The sequence below is a fragment of the Fragaria vesca genome, linkage group LG5 (assembly GCF_000184155.1).
Source record: "Fragaria vesca subsp. vesca linkage group LG5, FraVesHawaii_1.0, whole genome shotgun sequence".
Taxonomy (NCBI): domain Eukaryota; kingdom Viridiplantae; phylum Streptophyta; class Magnoliopsida; order Rosales; family Rosaceae; genus Fragaria; species Fragaria vesca.
The window spans coordinates 4,827,900-4,846,836 of record NC_020495.1 but is presented as its reverse complement, the minus strand read 5'-3'; the positions used below and the strand labels follow the sequence as shown (position 1 = coordinate 4,846,836).

Here is an 18,937-nt window from a genome sequence, read left to right as displayed (position 1 = left end):
TGTTTAACCCTTCTAGGGTTCTATAATCTTCGTATAATGTCTTTTTCTTTTCCCAAGTTCATTGATCAGCGTTGCTTAACCACTTATGTCCCTCTCTCGGTGACTCATGCATATATGCAATACTCATTCCCCACATCCTTCTATAGGGACCATCTCTCTCTCTCTCTCTGTTAGTTGTATTCCTAAAAATTGCAGAAGTGAGAAAATGATACCAAGTGAAGCTTGTAAGATCGATCGCAACAGCCTTCATGTCGAAAGGGTGGTCTAAGTTTGCACGTGATAATCAAATCAAGGTTGGGAAAAAAAAACAAATTGGTGGTTTACATAATCCAGCAGTGATAAGATCATCTTAAGCTTTTTAAACTAGGGTGATGCTACTATTAACACACCTTATTTTACTATTCATACACCCCATCCTATCACTACAAATTTAATTATATTTACAGAATTGCCCCCTTAAAGTTGCTTTATGATTTGTTCACATCATAAAAGAGGTGTGTGAATAGCAAAATATGGTGTATTAATAGCACCAGCCTTAAACTTTTGCTACTTAATTGCTTGCCTGGCTAGTATTGTGGTTCTTATTTAGCCTATTTTATTAGACTGCTTTGCACTTTTCTTTATAGTATCATGTCTGTAAGTCCATTATCTAAAGAGTTGTATAGTGGTTCATCATGATGATGGGATTGTAATGCTTATTTTAATGAGAAAATACTTGTGATACCATATATTTTACACCTAAAAACAGTTATGTTTCTCGGTTTTTAAATTAAACTTGTATTTCCCTATACTCTTAATTCTCAACAGTTTTACCCTTTTCATTAGTTGACCGTCAAAAGAGACCGTTAAGTTGCTAAGAGCATCTTTAGCAATGCTAGCCATATTTGAGTTAAATTTTCGTCAAATTAGTTAAAATGTTATTTTGGCTAGCCACTTTAGAAATGTGTATCAATCAAGGCTCTCTATTTTAGCTAGCATTATATTAATATTATTCTTCAAATAAAGATTAAATAGTTCAAATGTATTTATATATCACCTAAAATATCTTAAAAGGAATGTAATAAATTATAACTAGCCTCATTTGAGTTATCTCGCAACTAAAAGTTATAAGAGTAACTTTAGCAGACTCTCTATTTTAGCTTTTAGCTATTTTAGAGGTGTTTAGCTTTTTTGGATGTTTTAGGAGCTCCAGCAGACTAGCAAAATTTAAACTATTATAACTTTTAGCTATTTCGCTAGCTATATTTAGCTATCTCGCTAGCTATATTTAGCTAGCGAGATAACTCAAATGAGACTAGGTATAATTTATTACATTCATTTTAAGATATTTTAGGTGATATAAATACATTTAAACTATTTAATCTTTATTTAAAGAATAATATTAATGTAATGCTAGCTAAAATAGAGAGCATTGATGCATACATATTTCTAAAATGGCTAGCCAAAATAACATTTTAGCTAATTTAACGAAAATTTAACTCAAATATGGCTAGCATTGCTAAAGATACTCTAATAGGTCAAGTTTGGCTAGTCTGCTGGAGCTCCTAAAACATTTAGAAAAACTAAACACGCTCTCTAAAATAGCTAAGGAGTCAAAATAGAGACTATGCTAAAGATGCTCTAAAATGGTTAAAATGCCCTTATTAAAAATCAATTTTATTTTTTCCTTTCTCTTTTTTAATTTTTTTCTATTTCTCTTTCCTAATTTTTTTTTCTATTTCTCTCTCAAAAATAATAAGGGAAATTTTATTCACACATATCTAATCACTTAATACACATCCCTATGTTTTCGAAACTTTTTTAATTCCTCTTTTACCTTGATAATTAATTTTTGATAAAGAAAAACAAATTGTTCCAATTCGTAAACATCAAAGCTAGCAGATAAAGCTTTCTTTGCTTTTCCTGTTCTCATTATACGTCCAACATATCCTATTTCTAAAAGTGTATGTACATATGGTGGTGAATATAAAAAATATTGCCATAGTAATATTGGATAATTTGGATCCTATGTAATAATAAACTAAAATGAAGCCATGAAGGTCAACTATTTGGGTAGTCTCAAAACCTCTTGCAGATATGAGGTCGATTGCCTTGCTGTTTGATGCGTGTGGATTTACTTCTTTACAATGGCTTGGTCAAAATCTTTTGTTAGTACGAGAAGGTTGAAATCTCTTATTCAAATTATCATTTTTTTAGACTTTTTTGATGTCTTTGCTTGTTTTCAATTATAGAAAATATGATTATACATAATATGGTGTGAGATGACAATATATGGGGATGAATTGTGTCTGGATACTCGGGGAAAGGTGACAATATTTGCTTGCAATGGGATAAGGGTAGATCAGACAGTTTATGAGAAAAGATAAATACCAAAAAAAATTGGGATGTGTATTAAGTGATTAAAGATGTGTGAATAAAATATCTCAAATAATAATTAGGAAATAAAAAAATAGAAGGAAAAAATAAAATTACCTCAGAAGAAGCTGTCAGACTATAATGACACTAGCTTACTCATGGGCACTCTTTAACCTTAACAGCTAGAGTAGGAATGACGGATTGTACTTTTGGGAACTTCACAAGGACTGATTCATGAGTACAAATGAGTTGTTATTGATGCTTTCTCAAAGTTTAAGAGTTAACAGACAAATGAGTTTCAAAATACTTAAGTGGAGAGTTGAGGTATAAATGTGAGATGTTTAGATGATAATTTTGTAATATGAGATACGAAAATGTCAAACGTGTGAAACGTCGGATATCATGTATTTATTCGAGCGATTGATTAAGAATCGTAAACACAAAAGGGTCACGTGTTAACTTGTAAAAGAGTCAAAGTCACGTGCTATGGTTTAACTCACCGAATCGACTCGCTCGTGCCGCAGGTGTGCTGCGTTCGACGGAAGAGAGGAGAGAGTGAGACGCAGACAAAGACTAGGATCCGAGAGGCGCGAGGACCGAAATATAATAAACCAAAAAAATATTCTTAACAAAAAAAAAAAAAATACTCTCAGAAGAATCAGGAAAGCCAAAAACACAGGAAGCGAGGAAACTAGAGAGGATAAAAAGCGCGAGACCTCTTCCCACAAGAATTGAATCTGTATTTCCTCTCGGGCAAACCCTAATTTGTTCGGACATGGAATTCTCCAATCCGCGGCGGCAATGCTGAGGACGCCTTCGGCAATGTTTATGCTGAAATTCCTCTGATTAATATTTAAAAATTCTTTTGGTTTTTGTTGGATTCGAATCAGCAATGGAGTCTCTGATGGAGCTCTGCGACCTAATCGCGGAGCACCCGGCTCAATTCTCCGAGAAGCTTTCGTGGATATGCGGCCGGTGTCCGCCGCCGGATTCTCTCCTAGGTGGATCGCCTCGGGTGACCCGGTCTCAGCTCAATGCCGTTCTCGCCGTCGCTCGGTTTCTCTCCAAATGCTCCGATTCCTCCGATCTCCGCCCCAAATCCGCCGTCATCGAGTTTCTCCGCTCCGTTCCTTCTTCCTTCGACCGCTCGTTTTGGCCTCAGTCGTTCGGCACCGACTTGATCACCGCGTTCTTCGTTGATTTCATGGGGTATGTGTCGAAAGCCGCGGAATTGTCGCCGGATTTCGCTGCGGAGGTCGCCGGGTTCTCTGGAGAGGTTGTGGTTGCGGCGATTAGCAACGGCGGCGAGGATTTAGCGATTTCTAGGGCTTTTCTTATGGCTCTGTCGCAGAGTTTCCCTCCAATTTTGCCTCATGATGCGGAGAAGCTGATCAATATGTTAATTGACCAGTTTGCGGTGGTTTCCGGCAATGTAGCTCAGTCGCCGGTGACGCCGAGAGGTCGGAATGTGGCGAACTCGGAGACCTCGTCGACGCAGAGCTCGCCATTGAATAATGGCAACCATCACCAGCCCAATGAGAGTAATGAGGTCAGTAATGTGTCTGGTTCATCGGGCAGTGCGTCTTCTAGGGGGTCAATGGTGATGAATGGAAGCAGTATAATGTGGAAGAGTGGGGTTGATCAGTTGGGAGTGACTTTTGGTTTGAATGATGGAGGCGGTGGGGCGGCGATGCTTAGGCAGCAAGTTGCTCAATTTGAGGAAGAGTCTGTGGAAAGTTTGGAGAAGCAAGAGGTTGCTTTCAAATTGATTGCTCATATTTTGGAAAAGGCTCGCATTGATACTGGCCTTTTGGAGGAGGTTAGATCAATTTCAAAGAGGCAACTGCAGTCTATGTACGTGTTCCTAAGGGTAAGGTTTTCAATGTTCTCATTTTCATTATATTGTTGCAAATTATAGCTACTGCTTTATTAGTCTTGTCTATGTGAAAACCTAGAGAATGTGCTTATTTGCGGGGAAGATATTTAAGAAAGAATTTTGTTGGAATGTTTGGTTGCATTTGGGCAGATTAGGAAGCGAGATTGGACTGAACATGGGGCTCTCTTAAAAGCCAGAATCAATACCAAGCTGTCAGTTTATAGAGCTGCTGTTAAGTTGACTCTTAATTGCCTTGCTTGCTATGATACTGACGGGAAATCAGCCAAGAAATTGGCACATGAGACTGTTGCGCTGTTGATGGAAGCTGCTGAAGCATGTTTACAATCTGTGTGGCGGAAGATGCGAATTTGTGAAGAGCTCTTTGGTTGTTTGCTGTCTGGGCTTGCACAAATTGCTGTCAAACGGGGAGGCCAGGCCCTGCGCATTTTGCTCATCCGCCTCAAACCTGTTGTGTTAGCTGTATGCACCCAGGTACATGTTTTTGATATATTTAAATTCTTAATTTTGATCAAAACCTTTGTGGTGAAAAGTGAATGTTACTTTACATTTCCCCAATTTGATTAATAATAGGCTGATACTTGGGCGAGCAGCCAAGGAGCGATGTTTGATAGTGTATTGAAGACAAGTTGTGTGATAATTGAGTCATGTTGGACCAAGGAGCGAGCTCCAGTCGATACATTCATAATGGGCCTAGCTACAAGCATTCGTGAACGAAATGATTATGAAGAACAGGTTGGTTCTATGATTGCCTTTACGATTTTCACACGATGCACATGTGGATGCATACATGCATACCTAAACAGTAAACACAATGCACAAAGAGATGCTAATGTACATGCACATATGGATGCAATCATACATGGACATGTGGATGCATTCGAGATGATGCTTTCAGGATTTTTTTTGCAATTTCATTTTCTGGTTTTTTATTTGATTTGGCGGTGATCCCTTTTTGTACCCTTTCTGTGAGGAAGGGTTTCAGTGTTTCACTTATTGCAAAGTGTGATTTTCCATGTTAGACCATGGTACACTGCATTTTCTGAGTATGCCAAATGCTGATGTACATGAGTTATAAATACTGTCAACTTTACCCATGCATCTAACTTGACCTATGCTGACTGCATTCTTTTGTTGTTCTACCAACTTCAGGGTGATAAAGACAAAGAGGCGGTCCCTGTTGTGCAGCTTAATGTTGTATGTCTGCTAGCTGATCTAAATGTTTCTGTCAACAAGTCTGAAGTTGTAGACATGATATTACCTCTATTTATTGAAAGCTTAGAAGAGGGCGATGCAACAACTCCTAGTTTATTGCGACTCCGGGTAAGTTATATTTGTACAAAGAGCATTTAAGTCTAAGGTTGGTTTCTGTTTCTATTGTCTCATCTTTATCTAGCAAATTTGATCAATAACTGTGATTATTAAGTTAGCAGTTACATAGATGGTTTTGTGAATCATTACTGTTATTATGCTGGGAAGAAGTTTATCAGTTATGTATACTCTATTGCAGCTCCTTGATGCTGTATCACGCATGGCGAGTTTAGGTTTTGAGAAATCCTATCGTGAGACTGTTGTTCTAATGACAAGGAGTTACTTGAATAAGCTTTCAAGTTTAGGATCTGCTGATAACAAAACTGTGCCACAAGAAGCGACCACAGAACGTGTTGAGGTCTGTATACTGTCTAGACTATGAACTACTCATGATAGTGTTAATTTGTGGACTTACTTTTTTGAAATGGATTCTCACTGGTTCAATCACATTCTAGACTCTTCCTGCAGGATTCCTTCTGATTGCAAGTGGTCTTACAAGTACTAAATTGCGTTCAGACTATCGCCATCGTTTGCTATCTTTATGCTCAGATGTAGGCCTAGCAGCTGAATCCAAAAGTGGAAGGTAGAACTCATTTAAATAGTATATTTTGATTGTATGCGATAATATCTCTCAAATTCTTCTCATTTGAACCATTACTTTGCACTTTGGAGAATTTTGTTTTCTGATACTTTGTGCAACATGTTTCCTTGTATCTTTGCATATTTTGATTCAAAGTTTCATCTGATATCTAACTATTGCAGGAGTGGAGCAGATTTTCTGGGTCCACTACTTCCTGCTGTAGCTGAAATATGCTCCGATTTTGATCCTACAGTAGATGTGGAGCCTTCACTTTTGAAGTTATTTCGCAACTTGTGGTTCTATGTTGCTCTTTTTGGCTTGGCGCCTCCTATACAGAAGGTTCAACAACCTCTGAAACAAGTATCAACTACACTGAACAGTGTGGGAAGCATGGGTACAATTCCTCTTCAAGCTGTGGGTGGACCTTATATGTGGAATGCACAATGGTCTAATGCTGTTCAGAGAATTGCACAAGGAACTCCTCCACTTGTAAGTTGTCAATTTTTTTTTATGTCAAGTAGTAATTAGAACTATCTATGAGGTATGCTATCTGCATTTTGCATGTTACATCTTTTGCTGACCATGTTATGAATAGAAATCGAGTCCTGGAGATATGCTTATTTTATGCATTCTAGGATTGGATATGTTTTGGGCTGTTGTAATGTCACACGGAAATCATTTTTCTGGGAGTTTTAATGTGGTTTTGACTTCTGTATATTAGATATTTTTGCTTGAAAACATTGTTTTGTTTTTGACGACCATTTGGTCTGAATGTCAGTTTAGTTCATAGTTTCATACCAATTCTCGTCAATTTAAGGTGCCAGCGTGTAATGATATTGAGTGATTATAATATAATTTTATGTATTTGTTTTGTGATAGGGTTGGTGCCTCATCTTCATGTTGTTTTACTTGGTACTCCTTGGTTTGAGAATCCTTAGTGTAGGACAAAGTGAGAATAGTCTGCAAAGAAAAAAAATAAAGAAAAGAACTAGAACATGATTAGTATATAAAGTCTTTTAAACATTTCAATAAGTTGAAGAGAAGTCTGACAGGCTAAAACCCTATCATAAGAAGGAATCTTTTTGTAGGTAAATAAATTAATACCTTATGATGCCAAGGCAGTTGTAGGCTTGTAGCATTCTGAAACTCTTTCCACACGCTGATGATTACCTGCAGATTCCATGTTTACTAGTTGACTGGATGTTATTGAATTCAGCTTCTGTATGAGAATGTTTTACCTGACAATATCTTCCCCAGGTTGTTAGCTCTGTGAAGTGGCTTGAAGATGAGTTGGAACTGAATGCTCTTCACAACCCTGGCAGTCGTCGAGGGAATGGCAATGAGAAAGCTGCTTTAGCTCAACGAGCTGCCCTTTCTACCGCTCTAGGAGGCCGAGTTGATGTTGCGGCAATGACCACTATATCAGGTTCTAAATTCAGTTGTTTTACTTGGTGCTTCGTGGTGTATTGAATGCACGTTATCTGTCTTATTTTATTTTCTGGAATATCCCCTGCGCTTCGATATGAGAAAGAATAGGCTCTTTGTGCTTTGCTTGATGTCAATCTTTCCAAAATTTGAAAGCTAATCTTGGTAATGGCTTGCAGGAGTGAAGGCTACCTATCTTCTTGCGGTGGCATTCCTGGAGATTATACGTTTCAGCAGCAACGGCGGCATCCTTAATGGCAACTCTAGCTTCACTGCTTCTAGAAGTGCATTCAGCTGTGTATTTGAATACCTGAAAACTCCAAATCTTATGCCTGCTGTCTTCCAATGTTTGATGGCAACTGTCCATAGGGCTTTTGAAACAGCAGTTATATGGCTGGTATGCCTTCTATCTCATTTAAGAATTTGAGATTGTACCTTTTATTTTATTTGTCTTTTCATGTAGAGACTCATGTTCATCTGGGATTGCTTCTGTTACATAGCACATCCACCGGAAGGGGCTTTGTTAGAACTTACAAGCACATAAAAGTACTACTAGTTTTAATTATAATATGTGGATAAACTTGAAGTGCTTCTTTGAGGATGCACATGACAAGCGCATCTTCAAGAACCACCAAATAGTGCTCCTATACTATGGTCTTCTAGCTTGTTTTGCCAAACACTACCCAAAGAGCTTTTGGTTGTCTGAAAGCACTTTTGCCAGTTCTAGAAGCAATCCAAAGTGAGCCCTTGTAATTTGGTGATATTCTATGGTAGATAATAGAGGGGATTGATTTTGGCACAATATTTTCACCCTCACACTCCACTTTTAACAACTAAAAAGTGGACTGCAAGTGTTAGATTGTGTTGAAATGTGGACTGCGATATTCAATTCCCACAAGGGGCATCATATTGCATCTATGGTCTTGTTTCAATATATATATATATATATATATATATATCTAAATAGGGTCTGAATGATGCTGTAAGTAAGTAAATGAGTAGAAGGGCACTTGAGCCTTTTTGTTCTAGTGCAATGTTGGTTTTGCTTCTGTCTGCCCATGTGTGCATATGTATCTGTATGGCATGTCAATATCACAACTTCTTTGATTTGGGTTCAGGAAGATCGAATATCTGAAACAGGAAATGAAGCTGAGGTGAGGGAGTCAACTCTTTTTGCCCATGCTTGCTTTCTTATCAAAAGTATGTCGCAGAGAGAGGAACACATCCGGGAGGTTTCTGTGAACTTGCTGACTCAGCTTAGAGATAAGTTTCCACAAGTAAGATTGTTGGTAAAATTATATGCACTTCTCTAATTATTACTGGTGCTTTTTTCATTGAACTTTGGCTAGTAGATCTCAAAACAAATGTAACTCTACCAATGCAGGTCTTGTGGAACTCATCGTGTGTTGATTCCCTACTATTCTCAATTCATAATGATACACCTGCTATTGTTGTCAATGATCCTGCTTGGGTGGTGACTGTGCGTTCTTTATACCAAAAGATTGTTCGAGAGTGGATCATTAAATCACTTTCATATGCTCCATGCTCTAGCCAGGGTCTTCTACAGGTTCATCTCTAGACTGTCTATCATGAAGCTACCTTCAAATCTGCAATATTTTTATGTTGTATGCGTTAACATTGGCCAAAAACTATCATTTAATTCTTGCTCAGAAAATTATCCTTTTTTTTATACACTGCAGGAAAAGCTTTGTAAAGCAAACACGTGGCAAAGAGCACAGCATACACCTGATGTGGTTTCTCTTTTGTCTGAGATACGGATTGGCACAGGTAAAACTGATTGCTGGAATGGCATACAAACAGCGAATATTCCTGCAGTTATGGCTGCCGCAGCTGCAGCTTCAGGAGGCAACTTAAAATTAACAGAGGCCTTCAATTTGGAAGTGCTCAGTACTGGTATTGTCAGTGCAACAATGAAATGCAACCATGCTGGAGAAATTGCTGGAATGAGAAGGTTGTATAACAGCATGGGTGGATTTCAATCCGGCACCGCACCAACTGGATTTGGGCTTGGTGTTGGGATTCAAAGGTTGATCTCAGGAGCATTTCCTCAGCAGACAGAAGCTGAGGATGAGCAATTTAATGGGATGTTGCTCACAAAGTTTGTGCGTTTACTACAAAAGTTTGTTAATGATGCAGAAAAAGGTTGGGAAGTGGATAAGTCTCAATTTCGTGAGACTTGTTCTCAGGCAACTGCATTACTTTTGTCAAATCTGGTAATTTGTGCTGCTTTTTTCTTAATTCCTGCTTCCTCAATTTTTAAGGCTTTGTGTCGTTCTGATTTACTAGTTCTTTCATTTCAGGGCTCCAAATCAAAATCAAACGTGGAGGGCTTCTCACAACTTCTCCGTCTTCTCTGTTGGTGTCCTGCTTATATTTCTACATCAGATGCAATGGAAACTGGCATATTCATTTGGACTTGGTTGGTTTCTTCTGCTCCTGAACTGGGCTCTCTAGTCCTTGCAGAGCTTGTTGATGCATGGTTATGGACAATTGATACAAAACGTGGTATCTTTGCTTCGGATGTAAAATATTCTGGGCCTGCTGCAAAGTTAAGGCCTCAACTTTCTCCTGGTGAGCCAGAAGCTCCGCCTGAAGTCAATCCTGTTGAGCAAATAATGGCTCATAGATTATGGCTTGGCTTTTTCATTGACCGATTTGAGGTTAGGAATCACATCACATCCCTCTGTCTCAGTTTCTCTCTTGCTCTCTTGCTATATGTTATATGTATATATGTATAATTATATATTTAAATATCCTTCTTTAGTAAGGTTAAACCTTACCGTAGAAAGTGCTTCTATCCTTACTGGAGTCATAATGTCCAACTATTGTAAAAGAGTTCAGAAAGCACTCCCTGTCAACCTGATTGCTAGATCGAAAAGCTGCAGCGTCTTGATAATTTTTATTTTTTTTTTGGAAGTTCTGGTGCTTCTGTTTGTATTGAGTGTTATTTTCGGCCCGTATGAGGACCTTTTGTGTCAAATAAAATTTATATTTCTTTTAGAAAAAACGTAGCAAGTATTTTGTAGTACTATTCACTTCTGCAAGTTTTACTGGGTACTTTGTTAGAAAAGTTGAGTATGAGAATCAAAATTAATGGCGTGGCATTGTTACGAAGTATGATCGCTCTGCCAGTGAAAATCAATTAATGTTTAAAAGATGGTTCCTCATTACTTTTATGCTGGGACTTGTGACTTTTCACCTGGTACATGTGTGCGTACTTTGATATTTATATCTCTTATTATGATTGGCTGTACTAGGTAGTTCGACACAATAGTATTGAGCAACTCTTGCTCCTTGGTCGAATGTTACAAGGGACGACAAAGCTTCCCTGGAATTTCTCACACCATCCTGCAGCTACTGGTACTTTTTTCACTGTCATGCTTCTTGGGCTCAAGTTCTGCTCATGTCAATCGCAGCGCAATTTGCAGAACTTTAAGACAGGTCTTCAGTTGCTGGAAGACCGGATTTATAGGTGACTGAAATTAGGTTTTTACTGTCAATTTTACTAAGCATTTTTCAATTTACTCGCTCCTGCTCTATTCATCATATTTGCATTCATTCTTTACTTTTCGGTTTGGACCTAACTGCATTATTGAGTAATTAGGAGCTGATTCTTATTTCTTAATTGAAAGATCAACTTGCGAATGCTTAACTCAATATTTACTGTTATCCTGTTTATACATTTCTGATTTGGGTACAGTCTTTTGATGAAGTACGTGGATTTTTATGCACTTATGTTGACTGATTTACATTCTGAAGTTTGGTTGAAAGTTTATTGTGTTGCATGTTACAGGGCCTCTTTGGGATGGTTTGCTTTTGAGCCTGAATGGTATGACACAAGCTATATGAATTTTACTCAGAGTGAAGCTCAATCAGTCTCTGCATATGTTCACTACCTGTCAAATGAGCGGGCAGATGCAGCTGTCCAATCCGATTTAAAAGGAAGTAGGCATGAAATTGGGAACAGTTTGGTTGATGCGGTACGTGTATGATTAATGTTGTTGTAGTACACAGCCATATAGTTTCTATAAATGATTTCTGTACTTTAAAAGAATGTTGCATTCTTGTTGTATATTTCAATTTATTGACTCTTGAGGCTTTTCTACAGTCTATTTTTAAAATATCAAGTAATAATTCTTGCAGAATGATCAATATCACCCTGTCTGGGGTCAGATGGAGAACTATGCTGCAGGAAGAGAAAAACGAAAACAGCTACTCATGATGCTATGCCAGTATGAGGCTGACAGGCTTGAAGTTTGGGCGCAACCCATGAATACAAAGTAATCTTCTATTTATATATCTATTCGTCAGTGTTTAAATGAAGACACTTTCCCCAACGTCCATGGTTCCAATGTGAAATTTTGATTGATAATTTCTTGCATTTGAATTGACATTTGCTTTCAGGGAGACTTCAACTTCTAAGCAAAAAATTAGTTCGGAGAAGTGGATTGAATATGCTAGGACTGCCTTTTCTGTAGATCCTCGAATTGCTTTATCTTTGGCAAAGAGGTTCCCTACAAACACATTCTTGAAGGCTGAAGTAACACAGCTGGTTCAGGTATGTCTTTCCTTAATCAAGAGAGTAGAAAATACTTGGACTTTTGAGTTATACAAATGAGCATGTGCTTCGGCGATTCAAAAACATTTACAATATCAGAGAATGTTAGAGATTATGTATTTAAATTGAGCACAGAATATTACACCGGGTATTGTTAGTCTTTCAAAAACAATTATTAGATCTTGGATTTTGGAAGTCCTCTTTCTCTAGCATGGTATCATAATGTTCTATGTTCTGGGGAACAGCCACTTCAAAGAATGTCTAGGCTTCTCGTAAGTCTCATTTTGTACATGAAACTGGAAAAGATAAGAGTTTCGGTTCGTTATTTAAGAAAGTTGAAACAAGTCATTAGAATCCAAACATATTTTAGCCAAGTAAATCTCTGTATTTTGAGTTTAATGGTTCAACAAAATCAACGTAAATTGACCATATCAAATTATGAAAATTTATTTTCTTACTCCTTATTGAGATATGTTTTTGCATCCATTCTCATCTTTTCTCTTCGTATATAATCTAAATGCAAATGTCTAATTGAGAAATGCAAATGTTCTTTGTTTCTCTGTTCATTCCGGCCTTCATGTAATTTACTTGTTGGATCTGACAGATTCATATATTTCTTTTTGCAGTCACATATATTGGACATCCGCTCCATTCCTGAAGCATTGCCATATTTTGTTACCCCGAAGGCCGTGGATGAAAATTCGGCACTTCTACAACAGTTGCCACACTGGGCTGCCTGTTCAATCACACAAGCTCTTGAGTTTCTTACTCCAGCATATAAGGGACATCCTCGAGTCATGGCATATGTTCTTAGAGTACTGGAGTCTTATCCTCCTGAACGAGTGACGTTCTTCATGCCACAGTTAGTGCAGGCTCTGCGGTATGATGAAGAGGTGAGTTACTTAATAAAAGCTGTCAATCGTGATTTTCTTTTTTGATTCTGCTCATATTCATTATCTGTTGTATTAGGTATGTGATTAGAAGTGAATTGGATAAGTTACAGTGATTATTATTATTATTATTATTTTTTTGTATTAAAAAAATTAGAATCCTTGTATCTCATTTGTATTAACCCACTTTCTAAGAATCTGTGTATTTCAATTTCATATTTCGGCTCCTATTTAAACTATGAAGTGTGGATCTATTTTGAATCATATCACAGTCCTTTTAGGTACATTGAAGTTTAGGTCAATGATAATTATATATTTAGCTTTTAGTGTTCACCATATAATCTGTCCACCACATTGTTTGTATTCACCATTCATGAAGGGCATACGTACATGTTGAATAGTGCATAGAAAACTTGTTTGTTTACAGTTATTTTATTTTGAACGTTTATAAGTAGAAATTGAACTCAAATCTGTTACATTAATTTTTTTTTTTTTTTTTGGGGAGTGAAATTTGCACTCACCATTTTACAATCCACAATCCACACTCCCACTTTCCATTTTTAGTTAAAGTTTTCATAAAAAGACAACACATGTTACTAAAGACAAACTTTAAGTTACTAAAAGAGGAAAGGAGTGTGGATTGTAAAATGGGGAGTGCAAATTTCAATTCCCTTTTTTTTGTGTTCATATAGTTACAATGCTTTTTGTGTACTCACAATCAGAATCAGTTAGTATACAATGTAATCTGTTCTTTCGTAAACCAGATGGATCGAACATGGGTGTTCGAGCACTAGGTTGAGGGTGCTTAATTTGATCACACTTTCTGCTGTTACAAACTCCATTCGATATCATTTTGCGAACTCCATTTGTGTTACTGTTTATATATTCTTTATGTTTCTGATTTCTACTTGTTCTTTTTGCAGAAATTAGTGGAAGGATATCTACTTAGAGCCACCCAAAGAAGTGATATATTTGCTCATATTTTAATCTGGCACTTACAGGTGAATCCCAATATTTGGAACCAATAAACCTAGCTTTACACTACACATGCACACGGCTAGCTTTACAGTACACGCACATGCATACGCAGACACAGAGACACAGAATGAACACATGCAGATACTTCTTTGAATTTGGTTGCAAGTATTTCTTATGTGCTATCAGTCTATAATTAAGTTGTGGTTTCGATCCTTATTACTAGTGTGTTCATTTCATTAATGATAGGGTGAGACGGATGTTCCAGAATCAGGACAAGAGGCCGTGTCTGCGAAGGTATGCCTAAAATCTGGGAATGACTACTTTCTGTGAAGTTGATTGGGACAAAATAGCTTAGCCCTAGTGCGAACTTGTTCTCATGGTGTCAATGCTGACGCCATATATAAAGTTATTACCTATTAAATCTATTATTCACATATGTCCAACCATAATTATTGAATCACATTTTACTAAAGACAGTTTCAGCATCGCATCTTTATAGAAAGAATATGTACATGTTCATAATTAGACACTTTTGTTTCCTAAAAGAGTATAATTTAGAGAGTTAGGCCTCCTTTCTTGTCTTGGATCGGATTGGATATGTAAATTTATTCGGTCCAGGGTGTATTAATGATTCAAATGGAAATAGATGGATTAGTTATTAGGAATTGATGCTCCACCATGTTGTAGGAATTGGAAACATGTGGCATAAAAAATTTTAGGAACTTCAGTCCATCCGATCTAACAAATGGGAACTCATGGGATGCAGTTATCATGTGATAGTTGTGATGATACATAGGGCATGTTCTCACCAAGGATCATAGCACTTGCATTTTAGTCAAGGAGCCAGACACTTGTATACGGTTGAGATATTTGTGTTATATTCCTGCTTTTGTAAAGATAGACATCATGAGCTTAGATGCATTTATTCTGTTCTGAGGTTAGATCTACTTAGTTGTGGCATGAGATATTCTCAGAGCAAAAAATCAGTGGTCATTAATAACTTTCTATCACACAACCAACAAAATGGGTGTTTTCCATTTGGGATCTCGAATAGAATGGTAGAAGCTAAGATATGTTTGCATGTATCTTTATCACAAACTTTTGTATAGACTAGTGGATTAGATTACATAAGTACATTCTTTAACTTGTATATGTTGATGTTGTCATTTCAGAATGCTGCATTTCAAGCATTGCTGCTACAAGTTAGACAGCGTATTGTTGATGGTTTTAGTCCCAAGGCACTAGACGTTTTTCAGAGAGAATTTGATTTCTTTGACAAGGTTACATCAATTTCTGGTGTACTTTTCCCACTGCCGAAGGATGAACGTCGAGCTGGCATTCGGAGGTACTCTTAATATATTTCAAGTTTCCCGTAAAAAAAGATTGTGAATAATATATACATTAAGCACAACTTTGAAGTTGAACTTAACTTGCTATGTGTTTTAACAGAGAGTTAGAGAAAATTGAAGTGATGGGAGAGGATCTCTATTTACCAACTGCTCCTAACAAGCTTGTCAGGGGTATTCAGGTAGACAGTGGAATACCACTGCAATCCGCAGCAAAAGTTCCTATAATGATAACATTTAATGTTATTGATCGGGGTGGGGACCACAATGATGTAAAGCCACAAGCTTGTATCTTTAAGGTATGCTAAGCTTATCCACTTGACTTTCAATATTATGGCCTCATTAATCAGATATTGGTTGCAAGCACCTATTGAAAACTCATTCTACTTCCCTTATTTTTTTAAACCTTCTCACAATATCTTTGCTTCTCATTTGGGAGCTATTTTGCATGTCCAAATTAGCTTATTTCATAAAGTACAAAGAATAAAAATTATGCAAACATTTTTTTCCTGTCTGTTTCTTTATTTATTACAAATTGCGATTTATTCCGATTTTCTATTGTGATGCACATTAGAACCTCAAGAATTTTAAGCCAGAAGCTAGCTAGATTCTCGCTAACATACTCACGTAACTACTTTAGCTAATACCGCTCCAACTACGTTCCCTATCCTAGCTAACTTTTATCTTGTTAGCTATTCATTGAAAAAAAGTAATCGACGTTAATGGCCATTGACCACATATCAGTCCTCTTTTGCTATTATCCTTGCTAAATCTCTAGATCCTGTCCTAGATCTAGGTAACTAAAAATGAGATATCCCTCTTCTAATAAATTAGGAGGCAACACGATAGGTAAACAGTTGGAGCAATACTTCGCTACAAAATCAATGATACAGTAAAGCATTTTTATTTATTATTATTATTATTATTATTTTGGTTCACGAATTAACCAAACTCTTTCTTTAAGGTTGGAGATGATTGCCGCCAAGATGTTCTTGCTCTTCAAGTGATTTCACTTCTTAGAGACATATTTGAAGCCGTTGGAATTCATCTTTATTTGTTTCCATATGGTGTACTCCCAACTGGCCCAGAAAGAGGAATACTTGAGGTTTGGATCTCTTTAAATTCACTCAGAATTGAACATGTGTGCTTCCTTTGCTTATATGGTGCTTTGATGGTTCTTATACTGAGCTTTTTTTCATTGAACTCCACAAACTAGGAGGTCTTTTGAGTTTAACATTAGCTTTCTTCCACGTACCATACTTGGGATACTAGAGTAGGCAATCTTGAGGCTATGTTCGACTTCTATCATCTAATGGTAGCAATGTCTAAGACTCAAGTAGTTGGAGAAAGCAGTTCGAGATAAGTGCTTCAGTTTTACATTGAAATTTGTCTGCAAAGTAGATAGGTTTAGCATGTGCCCTGGTTATGTCCAAGTTTGAGTTAGCTATTGGCCAACAGAACTTACCTGACTATGAACAAATAATAGAGGAATATACATTGTTTTATACTATTACCTTCTAGCTAATCAAAACCTTTTTTTTTTTGGTCACGAAAAAATCAGGAGTGAAGTAGTGGTTTCCTTTTCCTTTTCTTTTTGTGTTTCAGGAAACAGAAAAAAGAAAAGAAAAGAAACAAATACCACTCTTACTTTCATCCACACACTGTCGTAAATGCATTTCCAATGGATTTATCAAGCCTTGATGAGTGACATGTTTTAGCCTTAGCCTCTTATCTTCTAATCTTTGAGCTAAATAATTGGCCACTGCTTATTGGTTTTCTTATCTCTCAGTATATCTTTTGTTTTGCAGGTTGTACCAAATACACGGAGTAGAAGTCAGATGGGTGAAACTACTGATGGTGGTTTGTATGAGATTTTCCAACAGGACTATGGAACTGTTGGGTCTCCCAGCTTCGAAGCGGCGCGTGAAAATTTCATCATCAGCAGTGCTGGTTATGCAGTTGCCAGCCTTTTACTTCAACCAAAGGATAGGCACAATGGCAATCTTTTGTTTGACAAGTATGATCTCTCTCTCTCTCTCCCCTCCCCCTCAATTCTTCTTTGGTCAGTATTTTAAATAACTATGAGAATTTTCCCAAAAATAGATCCAGATATATATGATGACCTACCATGCCAAACCAAAAATATTATGCTCAGTCCTCTTGTTATGCATTGCTAGCCCTACTGAAATGTATAAGCTTTAGTTGCTTCTGACTACATGACAAACCATAAGGGAAGATATATGGAACAGGCTTAAGTTTTGGACATCAATTTAGGCTTCGGTCACTTTCTTATTCAGGGATTTCTCTCTTGGCAAATCTTATGGCTGGTAGGCTGCAGCATGGTAGTACATCTACGTTTCAAGTTTTACTCGTTATAGTTGTTTACTTGTTTTCTTAGCTTTGTTTTGTGTTTGGAGCTTTTCGTTTCCTTTAAGTTTCTGTTCCTGTGGATTACTTATCCACTATTGTGCATACTCTATTCTGATTAGCAAGAAAGTGTATTTATAACAAAATTCTTGGAACAAGGATAGTGCAACACTAATGCTGACATGCCTGATATTGCAGTGTGGGAAGGCTTGTTCATATTGATTTTGGTTTCATCCTGGAAACCTCTCCAGGTGGAAATATGCGTTTCGAAAGTGCACACTTTAAGCTTAGCCATGAGATGACACAATTGCTGGATCCTTCTGGGGTTATGAAGAGTGATACCTGGAACCAGTTTGTGAGGTAGAGCTTCGAAATTTACTTTGCTTTTCCCCTCCCATCTGTTTCTGGATGATATTTGCACTTACGGCAATTTTCTTTTGGTCTGAATGTCAACAGCTTGTGCGTGAAGGGGTACCTTGCTGCCCGTCGCCACATGGATGGGATCATTAACACGGTGGCATTAATGCTAGACAGCGGACTGCCTTGCTTCAGCAGGGGAGACCCTATTGGAAATCTTCGCAAGAGATTTCATCCCGAGATGAGTGAGCGTGAAGCGGCCAATTTTATGATCCGTGTGTGCACAGATGCCTACAACAAATGGACTACTGCTGGCTATGACTTGATACAGTATCTGCAACAGGGTATTGAGAAGTAAAAAAAAAATAACTTTTTTCAAGAAACAACTAATGTACATGATTCCCTGTAATTTATAGTAATTACTAGCGTCTCATAGCTGCAATCTTTTTTCCCGAGGGATGTCCACTTTGTAGCATCGAGACTGTTAAATCGGCATCAGATTGAATCAATTGTATTCTAGGGATAGGATTCCTCGTGAGGTTTGTAATAGTACAGTTTTTGTAGTGATTATTTATTAATGCAATGCTCATCGATTGTTACCAAAGTAAATATCAATGCAAATCCCAACAAAGAAGCTGCTGTATGAGAGCTTGTACCCTTTATCTTTCAGTTGGGGTGTAGATTTCTAGAGAGTGGATTTCACTTCTCACAAAAAAGAAAATATAAAAAACACTTTTTAGTGAAGAGACAATCTCTGCACAAGTGAATGATTGTTTCTATTGCCGACACACATAAGGGGCTTCTAACTCAACATGTATCGAGGCAAGCCTCTCCAAAGATGGAAGAATGTTATGA

The 18,937-nt window shown here is 37.3% G+C and overlaps 1 protein-coding gene across 1 annotated transcript; it reads left to right on the top strand.

Annotated features, from left to right (window-relative positions):
• Positions 1-3,247: 3,247 nt before the first annotated feature.
• On the top strand, positions 3,248-18,792 carry LOC101301005 (phosphatidylinositol 4-kinase alpha-like). Its single transcript, XM_004299055.1, has 26 exons — positions 3,248-4,225; positions 4,382-4,723; positions 4,823-4,988; positions 5,412-5,572; positions 5,760-5,918; positions 6,016-6,143; positions 6,323-6,629; positions 7,398-7,566; positions 7,745-7,962; positions 8,684-8,842; positions 8,950-9,132; positions 9,266-9,799; positions 9,887-10,246; positions 10,844-11,058; positions 11,380-11,566; positions 11,730-11,866; positions 11,991-12,144; positions 12,771-13,037; positions 13,958-14,035; positions 14,259-14,306; positions 15,185-15,357; positions 15,462-15,657; positions 16,323-16,463; positions 17,167-17,375; positions 17,924-18,085; positions 18,182-18,792. The coding sequence occupies exons 1-26, from the start codon at positions 3,248-3,250 to the stop codon at positions 18,438-18,440; spliced, it is 6,090 nt and encodes a 2,029-aa protein (XP_004299103.1). The 3' UTR covers positions 18,441-18,792.
• The last annotated feature ends 145 nt before the right edge of the window (positions 18,793-18,937 follow it).

Coding starts and splice junctions, on each gene's coding strand:
- LOC101301005 (XM_004299055.1), top strand. CDS start 3,248: ATGGAGTCTCTGATGGAGCTCTGCGACCTAATCGCGGAGCACCCGGCT. Junction 4,989..5,411: donor TGATTATGAAGAACAGGTTG/GTTCTATGATTG, acceptor AGGGTGATAAAG/ACAAAGAGGCGGTCCCTGTT. Junction 7,567..7,744: donor GGCAATGACCACTATATCAG/GTTCTAAATTCA, acceptor AATGGCTTGCAG/GAGTGAAGGCTACCTATCTT.